At 39.7% G+C, this 13,382-nt stretch overlaps 1 protein-coding gene across 1 annotated transcript; it reads right to left on the reverse strand.

Annotated features, from left to right (window-relative positions):
• Window positions 1-5,748: 5,748 nt before the first annotated feature.
• On the reverse strand, window positions 5,749-6,684 carry LOC141098087 (olfactory receptor 4Q3-like). The gene has a single exon (XM_073585661.1). It carries the CDS (start codon window positions 6,682-6,684, stop codon window positions 5,749-5,751), a length of 936 nt encoding a protein of 311 aa, XP_073441762.1.
• Window positions 6,685-13,382: the final 6,698 nt, after the last annotated feature.

Below are 13,382 nucleotides of genomic sequence, written 5' to 3' on the forward strand. Positions count from 1 at the left end.
CTTTCTATCTATAGCTATCTATCTCTATATCTATCTATCTATCGATCTATCTATCTATCTATCTATCTATCTATCTATATTTCTTTCTATATCTATCTTTATATCTATCTCTATGAATCTTTCTATCTATATCTATCCATTATCTACTTTCTATCCATTATCTACTATCTATCTCTATATCTATCTATTTCTACATCTATCTTTCTATCTATATCTATCTAACTCTATATCTATATATCTATATAGCATTATACCCTATGAGGGGGGCAGTATTATACCCTATGAGGGGGGCAGTATTATACCCTATGAGGGGGCAGCATTATACCCTATGAGGGGGCAGCATTATACCCTATGAGGGGGCAGCATTATACCCTATGAGGAGGGCAGCATTATTCCCTATGAGGGGGTGCATTATACCCTATGAGGAGGGCAGCATTATACCCTATGAGGGGGCAGCATTATACCCTATGAGGGGGGCAGTATTATACCCTATGAGGGGGGCAGTATTATACCCTATGAGGGGGGCAGTATTATACCCTATGAGGGGGCAGCATTATTCCCTATGAGGGGGTGCATTATACCCTATGAGGGGGGCAGTATTATACCCTATGAGGGGGGCAGTATTATACCCTATGAGGGGGTGCATTATTCCCTATGAGGGGGGCAGTATTATACCCTATGAGGGGGTGCATTATTCCCTATGAGGGGGTGCATTATTCCCTATGGGGGGGGCAGTATTATTCCCTATGAGGGGGGCAGTATTATACCCTATGAGGGGGGCAGTATTATACCCTATGAGGGGGTGCATTATACCCTATGAGGGGGTGCATTATTCCCTATGAGGGGGGCAGCATTATACCCTATGAGGGGGCAGCATTATTCCCTATGAGGGGGGCAGTATTATTCCCTATGAGGGGGGCAGTATTATACCCTATGAGGGGGGCAGTATTATACCCTATGAGGGGGGCAGTATTATACCCTATGAGGGGGTGCATTATACCCTATGAGGGGGTGCATTATACCCTATGAGGGGGTGCATTATTCCCTATGAGGGGGGCAGTATTATACCCTATGAGGGGGGCAGTATTATATTCTATGAGATGGCTGCATTATACTATGTGAGGGGGCTGCTTTATATTCTATGAGGTGGCTACCCCAACTCCTGCTACATAATTAAGACATGTACAACCTTATATTATACCCGGATATTAGCGTGTTTTACCGCATAATTGGTGGTCTGGTATTTAACTCTATGCAGCTACATAGTGGGCCCCAAGAATGATTTTCTCTGGTGGGCCCAAGGTGTTCCAGTCCGACGCTGTCTATACCTATCTATCTATTTATCTATCCGTTATCTATCTCTATATCTTTTCTCTGTATCTATCTATCTCTATATCTATTTCTCTCGCTATCTATCGCTCTATCTCTATATCTATCTTTATATCTATATCTATATATCTATCTCTATCTATCTCTATACCTATATCTATTTCTCTCTATATCTATCTCTATATCTCTCTATAGCTATCTATCTATATATCTCTATCTATCTCTATATCTATCTCTCTGTATATCTATCTATCGCTCTATCTCTATATCTATCTTTCTATCTCTATATCTATATATCTATCTATCTATCTATCTATCTATCTTTATCTATTTATCTCTATATCTTTATTCTGTATCTATCTCTCTCTATATCTATATCTATCTATCTCTATATATATCTATATCTATTTCTCTCTATATCTCTCTCTATATCTATCTATTTATCTCTATCTCTATATCTATCTCTCTGTATATCTATCTATCTTTCTATCTCTATATCTATCTTTCTCTATCTATCTATCTATCTCTATCTATTATCTATATCTATCTCTATCTATCTATCGCTCTATCTCTATATCTATCTTTCTATCTCTACATCTATCTCTATATCTGTCTTTCTATCTATCTCTATATCTATATCTATCTATTATGTCTATCTATCTAGCTATCTCTATTATCTATATCTACCTATCTCTATATCTTTCTGTCTTACTCTATCTCTATATCTATCTGTTATCTCTATATTTATTATCTATCTTTATCTATCTATCTCTATCTATTATCTATATCCATATCTATCTCTCTATCTATTTATCGATCTCTGTATCTATCTCTCTCTATATCTATCTCTCTCTATATCTACCGCTCTCTCTATCTCTATCTATCTTTATATCTATATCTATCTATCTCTATATCTATCTATTATCTCTATATCTATCTACCTATCTATCTCTATATCTATCTCTATATCTGTTTCTCTCTATATCTATCTCTATATCTCTCTCTCTATAGCTATCTATATATTATCTCTATATCTATCTATCTATATATTATCTCTATATCTATCTATCTATCTATCTATCTATCTCTATATCTATCTGTTATCTCTATATCCATATCTATCTCTATATCTATCTATCTCTATATCTATCTTTCTATCTAACACCATATCTTTATATCTATCTCTATATCTCATTATCTATCTATCTCTATCTCTCTCTCTTTATCTATCTATTGATCTATCCATCTATCTCTATATCTATCTCTATATCTATCTCTATATCTATCTATTATATCTATCTATTATCTCTATTATCTATATCTATCTATCCATCTATCTATCTAGCTATCTCTATCTATCTCTATATCTCTCTATATCTATCTATCTTTCTAACTCTATATCTATCTATCTCTATACATATCTCTATATCTAGCTATTATCTATATATATATCTCCATATCTATCTTTCTATATCTATCTGTCTCTATATCTATCTATCTCTATATCTATTATCTCTATATCTATCTATCTCTATATATATCTCTATATCTATTTTTATTTATAGCCATCTATCTATATATATTTATCTCTATATCTATCTATATATGTCTATATTATTATTATTATTATATCTGTATATCTCTGTCTATTATCTATCTCTATCTATTATCTATCTCTATCTATATATCTCTATATCTTTCTATCTATAGCTATCTATCTATCTATCCATTATCTATTTTCTATCTATCTCTATATCTATCTACCTATCGATCTATCTATCTATATTTCTTTCTATATCTATCTTTATATCTATCTCTATCTATCTCTATGAATCTTTCTATCTATATCTATCCATTATCTACTTTCTATCCATTATCTACTATCTATCTCTATATCTATCTATTTCTACATCTATCATTCTATCTATATCTATCTAACTCTATATATCTATATAGCATTATACCCTATGAGGGGGCAGCATTATACCCTATGAGGAGGCAGCATTATACCCTATGAGGAGGCAGCATTATACCCTATGATGAGGCAGCATTATACCCTATGAGGAGGGTAGCATTATTCCCTATGACGGGGTGCATTATTCCCTATGAGGGGGGTGTATTATACCCTATGAGGGGGGCAGTATTATACCCTATGAGGGGGCAGCATTATACCCTATGAGGGGGTGCATTATTCCCTATGAGGGGGTGCATTATACCCTATGAGGAGGCAGCATTATACCCTATGAGGAGGCAGCATTATACCCTATGAGGAGGCAGCATTATACCCTATGAGGAGGGCAGCATTATTCCCTATGACGGGGTGCATTATTCCCTATGAGGGGGGTGTATTATACCCTATGAGGGGGGCAGTATTATACCCTATGAGGGGGCAGCATTATACCCTATGAGGGGGTGCATTATTCCCTATGAGGGGGTGCATTATTCCCTATGAGGGGGGCAGTATTATACCCTATGAGGGGGGCAGTATTATACCCTATGAGGGGGTGCATTATACCCTATGAGGGGGTGCATTATACCCTATGAGGGGGGCAGTATTATACCCTATGAGGGGGGCAGTATTATACCCTATGAGGGGGGCAGTATTATACCCTATGAGGGGGCAGTATTATACCCTATGAGGGGGGCAGTATTATACCCTATGAGGGGGTGCATTATACCCTATGAGGGGGTGCATTATACCCTATCATTATACCCTATGAGGGGGGCAGTATTATATTCTATGAGATGGCTGCATTATATTCTATGAGATGGCTGCATTATATTCTATGAGGGGTCTACATTATATTCTATGAGGGGGCTGCTTTATATTCTATGAGGGGGCTACCCCAACTCCTGCTACATAATTAAGACATGTACAACCTTATATTATACCCGGATATTAGTGTGTTTTACCGCACAATTGGTGGTCTGGTATTTAACTCTATGCAGCTACATAGTGGGCCCCAAGAATGATTTTCTCTGGTGGGCCCAAGGTGTTCCAGTCCGACGCTGATTAAGCCTCACAATTTTTAAGTGCAAATCTGGCCTTTCTCATTTATCACTGAAACACAGTTTTATCCCAAACTATTTGAATTAGGAAGTTGAGCCTCTTGGTTGCACCCCAATATTTGGCCTAAAGATTTTTAAGTGGAAATCTGGCCTTCTGATTTCTCAGTGAAACAGTTTTATCACAAACGATTTGGAGTAACAAATGGGGCCTCCAGAGATTGCCACATAGTTTTTGCACTAGTTAGATGCTGGAGCAGGATTCTATCTAGCTAACTGACAAGTTCACTTACAGCACTATCAGGAGCGGCTTCTCTGCACTGTGACACTGAGAAAATGGCGCCAGCAAACAAGATGTCCGCTCATCATACAGCACCACTATCCTAGCCAAAGTAATAACAAAAGCATTAGTGGAAACTCAATGATTTACCGGACTGTGACAGAATTTTGCTTTGAGTATAAATGCTCGTGAAAGCGAACACGAATCCAAATGTACTACGTTCGTGCTGAATTTGAAATTGGTGAACGTTTTCCGAACAAGTTCCCTCATCTCTAGTAGTGACGTCATGCAGTTTTCCTGCACCACAAACTTTTTGCAGTCAAAGAATCCAAGAAAATGAGAAAAAAAGAAAACTTCTACAAAAGAGACATTTGCATTTTCGATTCACTTGTTTGTCTAACACAACAACTGTATTTTTATTCTTTGTATCTTTTTATTTTTTATTTCTTTCCAGCCCAATTTTGACCAGATTGGATTTCTACTAATTTTAACTGGTTTGACTAAAAAAGAATATCCATCAAAATAGTTAAGGGTCATATTTTTAAGTAAGGTTTTATGGTAACTTGTAATTTTTTGCTTTTAGATATTGAATTGCTTTGTAAACTACTTTCATAGTTTATAACTGTTGTGAACATGTTTATATTGTTATTGATAAAGCTAAGTGGTAGAATCAGGGATAGATTGTATTGGGAAGGGCACATTTTGTTAATTTAATGATTTTACTATTCAATTCTCACTCATTGCTGTATCACAGATAAGGAACCTGTGTGGTCAATTTATGGAAAAAGAACTTGTGTGGCCATTGGGGACCCGGAAAGTGAAACAAGGACATATGAATTCAGCCTTATCACAAACTCTCTCTCATTTGTTGTTGCCGGTGGACATGGCAGTCAGATTCATACAGTAGCTGCACTGTGGAACTATGCCCTTAGAATATATTCAATGTTAAGTTTCAGACCACATTGAAAACCCAATGATGCATTGATACAATTGTGGTTTTCTGCAGGTGGAATGCATTTATTTTTTTGTGTTTCACATGTAAAATCGCAATTGCAAACTTTTCTGATAATTGCACTTTAAAACAATTTTATTCACACCTAAAATACAACGTCTGATTATAACCTTAGAGGTATTCACTGATTATGGCATAGTTTCTTCCAGAAGAATGACCTGATGGCGGCTTTTACCTCTTGGTTCCTCAAGGTATATATAATCGGATTTAATAAGGGTGTCAGCACTGTGTAAAATATGGACACCATTTTATCAGCCGCATAAGAAACCGAAGGCCTCAAGTAGATGAAGACAGATGGTCCGAAGAAGAGGGTGACCACGATGAGATGGGAGGCACAGGTTGAAAAAGCTTTGCCCATCCCTTTGTCAAACTTGATATTTACTATGGTTCTGATAATCCGCATATAGGAGATGAGTAAGACGATAAAGCACAGTGAAGCTATGAGGCCACTGTTTGCCACAAATACGATCTCGATGATGACAGTTTCAGAGCAGGACAGTACAGACAAGGGGTGGATGTCACAAAAGAAATGGTTGATCTTATGCGGGCCACAGAACTTCAGTTGACAGGTTATTATTATCTGGATGATGGAGTGTAAAAAACTTATAGCCCAGCACACAGCTTCCAGCCAGTAACACACGTTTCTGTTCATAATACTAGAATACCGTAGGGGGTTACATACGGCGACATAACGGTCATAGGCCATGACGGTAAGAAGGATGCACTCAGTTCCTGCAAAGAAGTGTAAGAAGAAGAGCTGCGTGATGCAAGAGCTGAAGGAGATGGTGCTTTTCTTTGATAGAAAGTCTACCAGCATCTTAGGGACGGTCACCGAGGCGTAGCACAGGTCCACCAAAGATAACTTACTGAGAAAATAATACATGGCTGAATGGAGACTGGTTTCAAAGTACACCGTTAGTACGATGAGAAGATTGCCGAGCAGTATAAGGAAGTAGATGATGAGCAGGAGGATGAACAAGGCGATGCTAAAATTAGGAAAAGAGTCAAAGCCAAGGAGAACGAACTCCTCCACATTGTGCTGGTGGCTAGTATTCATCTTCTCCTTGTTTTATTCCTAAATGTCAAAGCAGGCAAGTGGAATCATTTTTATGGTATAAGTTTCTCATAAAAATATCAATCATATGTACCATAAAAGTCATAAGAATCTCAAGAAAAATCAGGTTCTTGTTTGCAGTTTTTGTAGCCATGTGGATTTTCTATTGTCCTCTCTGAAGAGCTATCTATAGGCCCCTATACACACTGAATGTAAGTCCGACAAACTCGTCAATTTTTGTCAGGACCAGATGATCATTTGATCCAACTTTGCACAACATACAATGTTGGGGTAGATGGGATTGGGCAGTGGGAATATCATAAGATTATCCTTCTGCTTTCAGGTGAGATAAGACTCCTCTGACAGTAGCTTTTTCCTCTATTCCTGTTGAAAACACTTGAACAGTCAACCGAGCCGAGCACTCAGGAGTATGGGGAAATTGGGAGTGATACCGTTTGTGTCTGTTGAATGAATTTTCAGCCAACAGTTATCTCATGAGAATGCCCAGCTTATCTGTCTAGCAAAAAAAGCAACACCACACAAAATGGGGGTATGGAGGTGCAAACCACAGGATACAACATGACACAGGTGAATAAAACTTGTTTTCACTGTGATTCAGTTGAAGAGCTGAAGTTCCTTTGTATCCTTTGCTCTCATATCTATCTGTATTGCATATATCTATCTGTACATCTACATAGCATCTGTTTACTCAAATCTTTATGTTTAATGTAGAAGTGGTCAGATCCTCTCTCGTTAGGTTTCTGGTTCTCCAAGGTTAATGAGATTATTAGGATGGAGGATCTGACCTCATCTTCACATAACTCCACCACCTGCCTTTGTAAGACCTATTATCACTGGCTGGTCTTTCAAGACATTATAGAGTACAGTTCGTATTTAGCATGGCTCACATACAGTGAAGGAAATAATTATTTGATCCCTTGCTGATTTTGTAAGTTTGCCCATTGACAAAATCATGAACAATCTGCAATTTTAAGGGTAGGTTAATTTTAACATTGAGAGATAGAATATCAAACATAAAATCCAGAAAAATCACATTGTATAAATTATATAAATTTATTTGCATTTTGCAGTGAGAAATAAGTATTTGATCCTCTACCAACCATTAAGAGTTCTAGCTCCTATAGACAAGTTAGATGCTCCTAATCAACTCGTTAGAGGTGGATCACACTTCCGTTTTTTCACGTCAGTCAAAATCCGCCGTTTTCCAAAAAAAATGTATCCGCCATTTTTTTTGTGTATCTTGTTTTTCCCAGAGAATTTTAGCGGATCCGTCCAAAAAAACGGATCCGGTAGCATCCGTTTGTGGCAAAATGAAAACGGATCCGTTTTTTCACACTTTGGCGGACGCCAAAAAACAGAAATGTGAAACAAGCCTTACCTGCATTAAAGACAGCTGTCTTACATAGTCACCTTTATTAAAGACTTCTGTCCACAGGCTCAATTAATCAGTCAGACTCTAACCTCTACAACATGGGCAAGACCAAAGAGCTTTCTAAGGATGTCAGGGCCAAGATCATGGACCTGCACAAAGCTGGAATGGGCTGCAAAACCATAAGTAAGACGCTGGGTGAGAAGGAGACAACTGTTGGTGCAATATTAATAAAATGGAAGAAATACAAAATGACTGTCAATCAACATCGATCTGGGGCACCATGCAAAATCTCACCTCGTGGGGTATCCTTGATCATGAGGAAGGTGAGAGATCAGCCTAAAACAACACGGGGGAACTTGCTAATGATCTCAAGGCAGCTGGGACCACAGTCACCAAGAAAACTATTGGTAACACATTACGCCGTAAAGGCTTAAAATCCTGCAGTGCCCGCAAGGTCCCCCTGCTCAAGAAGGCACATGTGCAGGGCCGTCTGAAATTTGCCATTGAGCACCTGGATGATTCTGTGAGTGATTGGGAGAACGTACTGTGGTCAGATGATACAAAAATTGAGCTCTTTGGCATTAACTCAACTCGCCATGTTTGGAGGAAGAGAAATGCTGCCTCTGAGCCAAAGAACACTGTCCCCACTGTCAAGCATGGAGCTGGAAACATTATGTTTTGGGGGTGTTTCTCTGCTAAGGGCACAGAACTGCACAGATCTGCAAAGAGGAGTGGACCAAAATTCTTCCTGACGTGCACAAACCTCATCATCAACTACAAAAAATGTCCAACTGCTGTGCTTGCCAACAAGGGTTTTGCCACCAAGTATTGAGTCTTGTTTGCCAGAGGTGTCAAATACTTATTTCTCACTGCAAAATGCAAATAAATGTATATAATTTATACTGTACAATGTGATTTTCTGGATTTTATTTTTGATATTCTATCTCTCAATGTTAAAATTAACCTACTCTTAAAATTATAGACTGTTCATGTCTTTGTCAGTGGGCAAACTTACAAAATCAGAAAACGATCAAATAATTATTTCCTTCACTGCATATGGTTAGCTAAAGTGAACCTGTCACATGAAAAAATGCTATTAACCTGCAGATATGGAGTTAATCTGTAGGTTATTAGTATTCTGAACCTGTTCGGTGCCGGCACTAAAAACCCCTGCTGCTGGGATGAAATAAACTTTATTCCTCCTGGCAACATTCGTGTTTTAATCACACTGTTCTCTTTGTATAGAGATTGGCGCCTTTGCGCCCTCAGCACTGACTGACAGTTGGCCCTAATGCTGAGTGAGTACATTTTTTCCTCCCTGTCACTATCACAGCTTATTTGCAGTGGCATGTTAAAATTTGGACACCCCTTGTCAACATTACTGTTATTGTGAACAGTTAAGCAAGCTGAAAATGAAATTATCTGTAAAAGTCCTGGCTGGGTCCTTCCCTGGAGGAAGATCTGGCTAGTCCCGTGTTTGAGACTCTTAAATGAGGCTCCACAGACTTTATTTGCATATTTGTATTTCCCAGGGAGCATTGCACCTAGGATTTCACTTATTGAGTGCCTTTGCCGGCTGCCGCAGTGTTTTCTTTGACTGGTCTCCCTGAGGTCAGTGATTGTTTCGTGATGTTGGTCTACTAGGCATTGCTCCCACCTAGCCAGAATCCTACTCCACACTGATGAGGGGCAACACCCCGAAACAGCTGTCTGTGGATGGATACCTGGCCTTGGTATTTCCCTTGTCATATCTGTAAACTCGTAAAGAGCTGGATATTGACTTAAAGAGCCACTAAATATGGTGGTAATGGTGGTTTCCGAAAGGAGCCACTCCTTGGGTGGGTCCTTCCCTGGAGGAAGATCTGGCTAGTCCCATGTTTGAGACTCTTAAATGAGGCTCCACGGAGTTTTGCATATTCGTATTTCCCAGGGAGCAATGCACCTAGGATTTCACTGATTGAGCGCCTTTGCCGGCTGCCGCAGTGTTTTCTTTGACTGGTCTCCCTGAGGTCAGTGATTGTTTCGTGCTGAAGGTAAAGATGACACATTTCCTTTTTATTTTAGGGGGAAAAATTACTGTCATTTTTTACATTTTAAAAATTACAAAAATGTGTGTACTCAGATAACTTTGACCAAGTTTTCATACTTTAATCAGCCTGTTAAGGTTATGGCTTGTTCACTAACATAATTAGGAAAGGCTAGGTAATGCAAATTTCCAGTTTTATAAAAACTCAGCCTCCTCTAACCTTGTGCCAAAAAGCAGCAGCCATGGGTTCTTATAAGCAGCTGCCTAGTATTCTGAAAATGAAAATGGTGGCGGCCCACAAAGCACAAAAAGGCTATAAAAAGATAGCAAAGCGTTTTCAAGTTGCCCTTTCCTCAGTTCGAAATGTAATTAAGAAATGGCAGTTAACAGGAACAATGAAGGTCAAGATAAGGTCTAAAAGACCAAGCAAAATTTCAGTAAGAGGTGCTCATAGGATTACTACAAAGACAAATCAGAACTCCCACTTGACTGCAAAAGTCATTCAGAAAGATTTAACAGACTCTGGAGTTGTGACATATTGTTCTACTGTTCAGAGACCCCTGCACAAATATGGCCTTCATGGAAGAGCCACTAGAAGTAAATCTCTCCTGCATCCTCACCATAAAATTTAGCATCAGAAGCATGCAAAAAAACATCTAAACAAGCCTGATGCATTTTGGAAATAAGTGCTGTGGACCGATGAGGTTAAAATAGAACTCTTTGATCACAATGATCAAAGGTATGTGTGGGGAAAACTGGCACAGAATTTCAGGAAAAGAGCAATCATGTTTAGGGGTTGTGTTGCAGCCAATGGCATGGGGACATATCATAAGTAGAAGGGTAATGATCCTAAATACATGTCAAGCTGAAGGTTTTACAATGGCCCTCATAGTCCCCTGATCTGGACATTATTGAAAATCTGTGGTTAGACCTCAAAATAGCAGTGCATGCAAGATGAGGAATCTTACAGAACTGGAAGAATGGATGAAAATCCCTCAAAACAAGAATTGAAAGACTCTTGGCTGGCTACAAAAAGTGTTTACAAGCTGTGATACTTTCAAAAGGGGGCGTTCCTAGGTACTAACCATGCAGGGTGCCCAAACTTTTGCATTGGACTGCTTTCCTTTTTGTAATTTTTAAAATGTAAAAGATGGAAAAAATATATATATATATAAATACATATATATATATATACGAGTATATATATATATACCGTATATATATATATATATATATAAAAATATATATACACTCACTGGCCACTTTATTAGGTACACCTGTCCAACTGTGTGTTAAGACTTAATTTCTAATCAGCCAATCACATGGCGGCAACTCAGTGCATTTAGGCATGTAGACATGGTCAAGACAATCTCCTGCAGTTCAAACCGAGCATTAGTATGGGGAAGAAAGGTGATTTGAGTGCCTTTGAACGTGGCATGATTGTTGGTGCCAGAAGGGCTGGTCTGAGTATTTCAGAAACTGCTGATCTACTGGGATTTTCACGCACAACCATCTCTAGGGTTTACAGAGAATGGTCCGAAAAAGAAAAAAAATCCAGTGAGCGGCAGTTCTGTGGCCGGAAATGCCTTGTTGATGCCAGAGGTCAGAGGAGAATGGGCAGACTGGTTCGAGCTGATAGAAAGGCAACAGTGACTCAAATTGCCACCTGTTACAACCAAGGTAGGCAGAAGAGCATCTCTGAACGCACAGTGCGTCGGACTTTGAGGCAGATGGGCTACAGCAGCAGAAGACCACACTGGGTACCACTCCTCTCAGCTAAGAACAGGCATCTGATGGCTACTTTCAGCAGGATAATGCGCCATGTCATAAAGCTCGATTCATCTCAGATTGGTTTCTTGAACATGACAATGAGTTCACTGTACTCAAATGGCCTCCTCAGTCACCAGATCTCAATCCAATAGAGCATCTTTGGGATGTGGTGGAACGGGAGATTCGCATCAGGGATGTGCAGCCGACAAATCTGCGCCAACTGTGTGATGCCATCATGTCAATATGGTCCAAAATCTCTGAGGAATGCTTCTAGCACCTTGTTGAATCTCTGCCACGAAGAATTGAGGCAGTTCTGAAGGCAAAAGGGGGTCCAACCCGTTACTAGCATGGTGTACCTAATAAAGTGGCCAGTGAGTGTATATATATATATATATATATATATACAGCTCTTGTCAAAATTAAGAGACCACTTCCAAATGTTCAGTTTGTCTGATTTTTCTTTTATAGATATACTATCTGAAGAGCCCGGCGCTGCCCGGGCATAGTAACTAACTGTGGTTAGTTATAACAAATTATAATAATCCTCCATCCCATAGTCCCGTGCCCATATACCCATCACACATCCACGATCCCATAGGCCCGTGCCCATATACCCATCATTCATATCCTCCATCCCATAGTCGAGTGCCCATATACACATCCTCCATCCAATAGTCCCATGCCAATATACCCATCATACATATTCTCCATCCCATAGTCCCATGCCCATATACCCATCATACATATCCTCCATCCCATAGTCGAGTGCCCATATACCCATCATACATCCTCCATCCCATAGTCGAGTGCCCATATACCCATCACACATCCTCCATCCCATAGTCCCGTGCCCATATACCCGTCATACATAGCCTCCATCCCATAGTCCCGTGCCCATATACTCGTCATACATATCCTCCATCCCATAGTCCCGTGCCCATATACTCGTCATACATATCCTCCATCCCACAGTCCCGTGCCCATATACCCATCATACATATCCTCCATCCCATAGTCCCGTGCCCATATACCCGTCATATATATCCTCCATACCATAGTCCCGTGCCCATATACCCATCATGCATATCCTCCATACCATAGTCCCGAGCCCATATACCCGTCATACATATCCTCCATCCCATAGTCCAGTGCCCATATACCCATCACACATCCTCCATCTCATAGTCAACCATTATGACATCATAGCGGCGGCAGGGCTTGCAACCTATGATGACATCAGCGTCGCCATGGCAACCATTGTGACATCATAATGAGGGGCGGGGCTTTATATGCAGACACTGCTTCCCCAGTATGCAAATAGGGGCATTATGACATCATAATGAGGGGCGGGGATTGACACGCACACACTTTTTCCCCAGTATGTAGACGGGGCAAAATTGTTTGGTGAATTGGAACGCGCGGGTTTAAAATTTCGCCTCACAACATAGCTTAGGACGCTCTCGGGGTCCAGACGTGTGACGGTGCCAAATTTTGTGGCTGTAGCTGCGACGG

The sequence above is a fragment of the Dendrobates tinctorius genome, unplaced genomic scaffold, assembly GCF_039654945.1.
Source record: "Dendrobates tinctorius isolate UK_male_01 unplaced genomic scaffold, ASM3965494v1 ptg000086l, whole genome shotgun sequence".
Taxonomy (NCBI): Eukaryota; Metazoa; Chordata; class Amphibia; order Anura; family Dendrobatidae; genus Dendrobates; species Dendrobates tinctorius.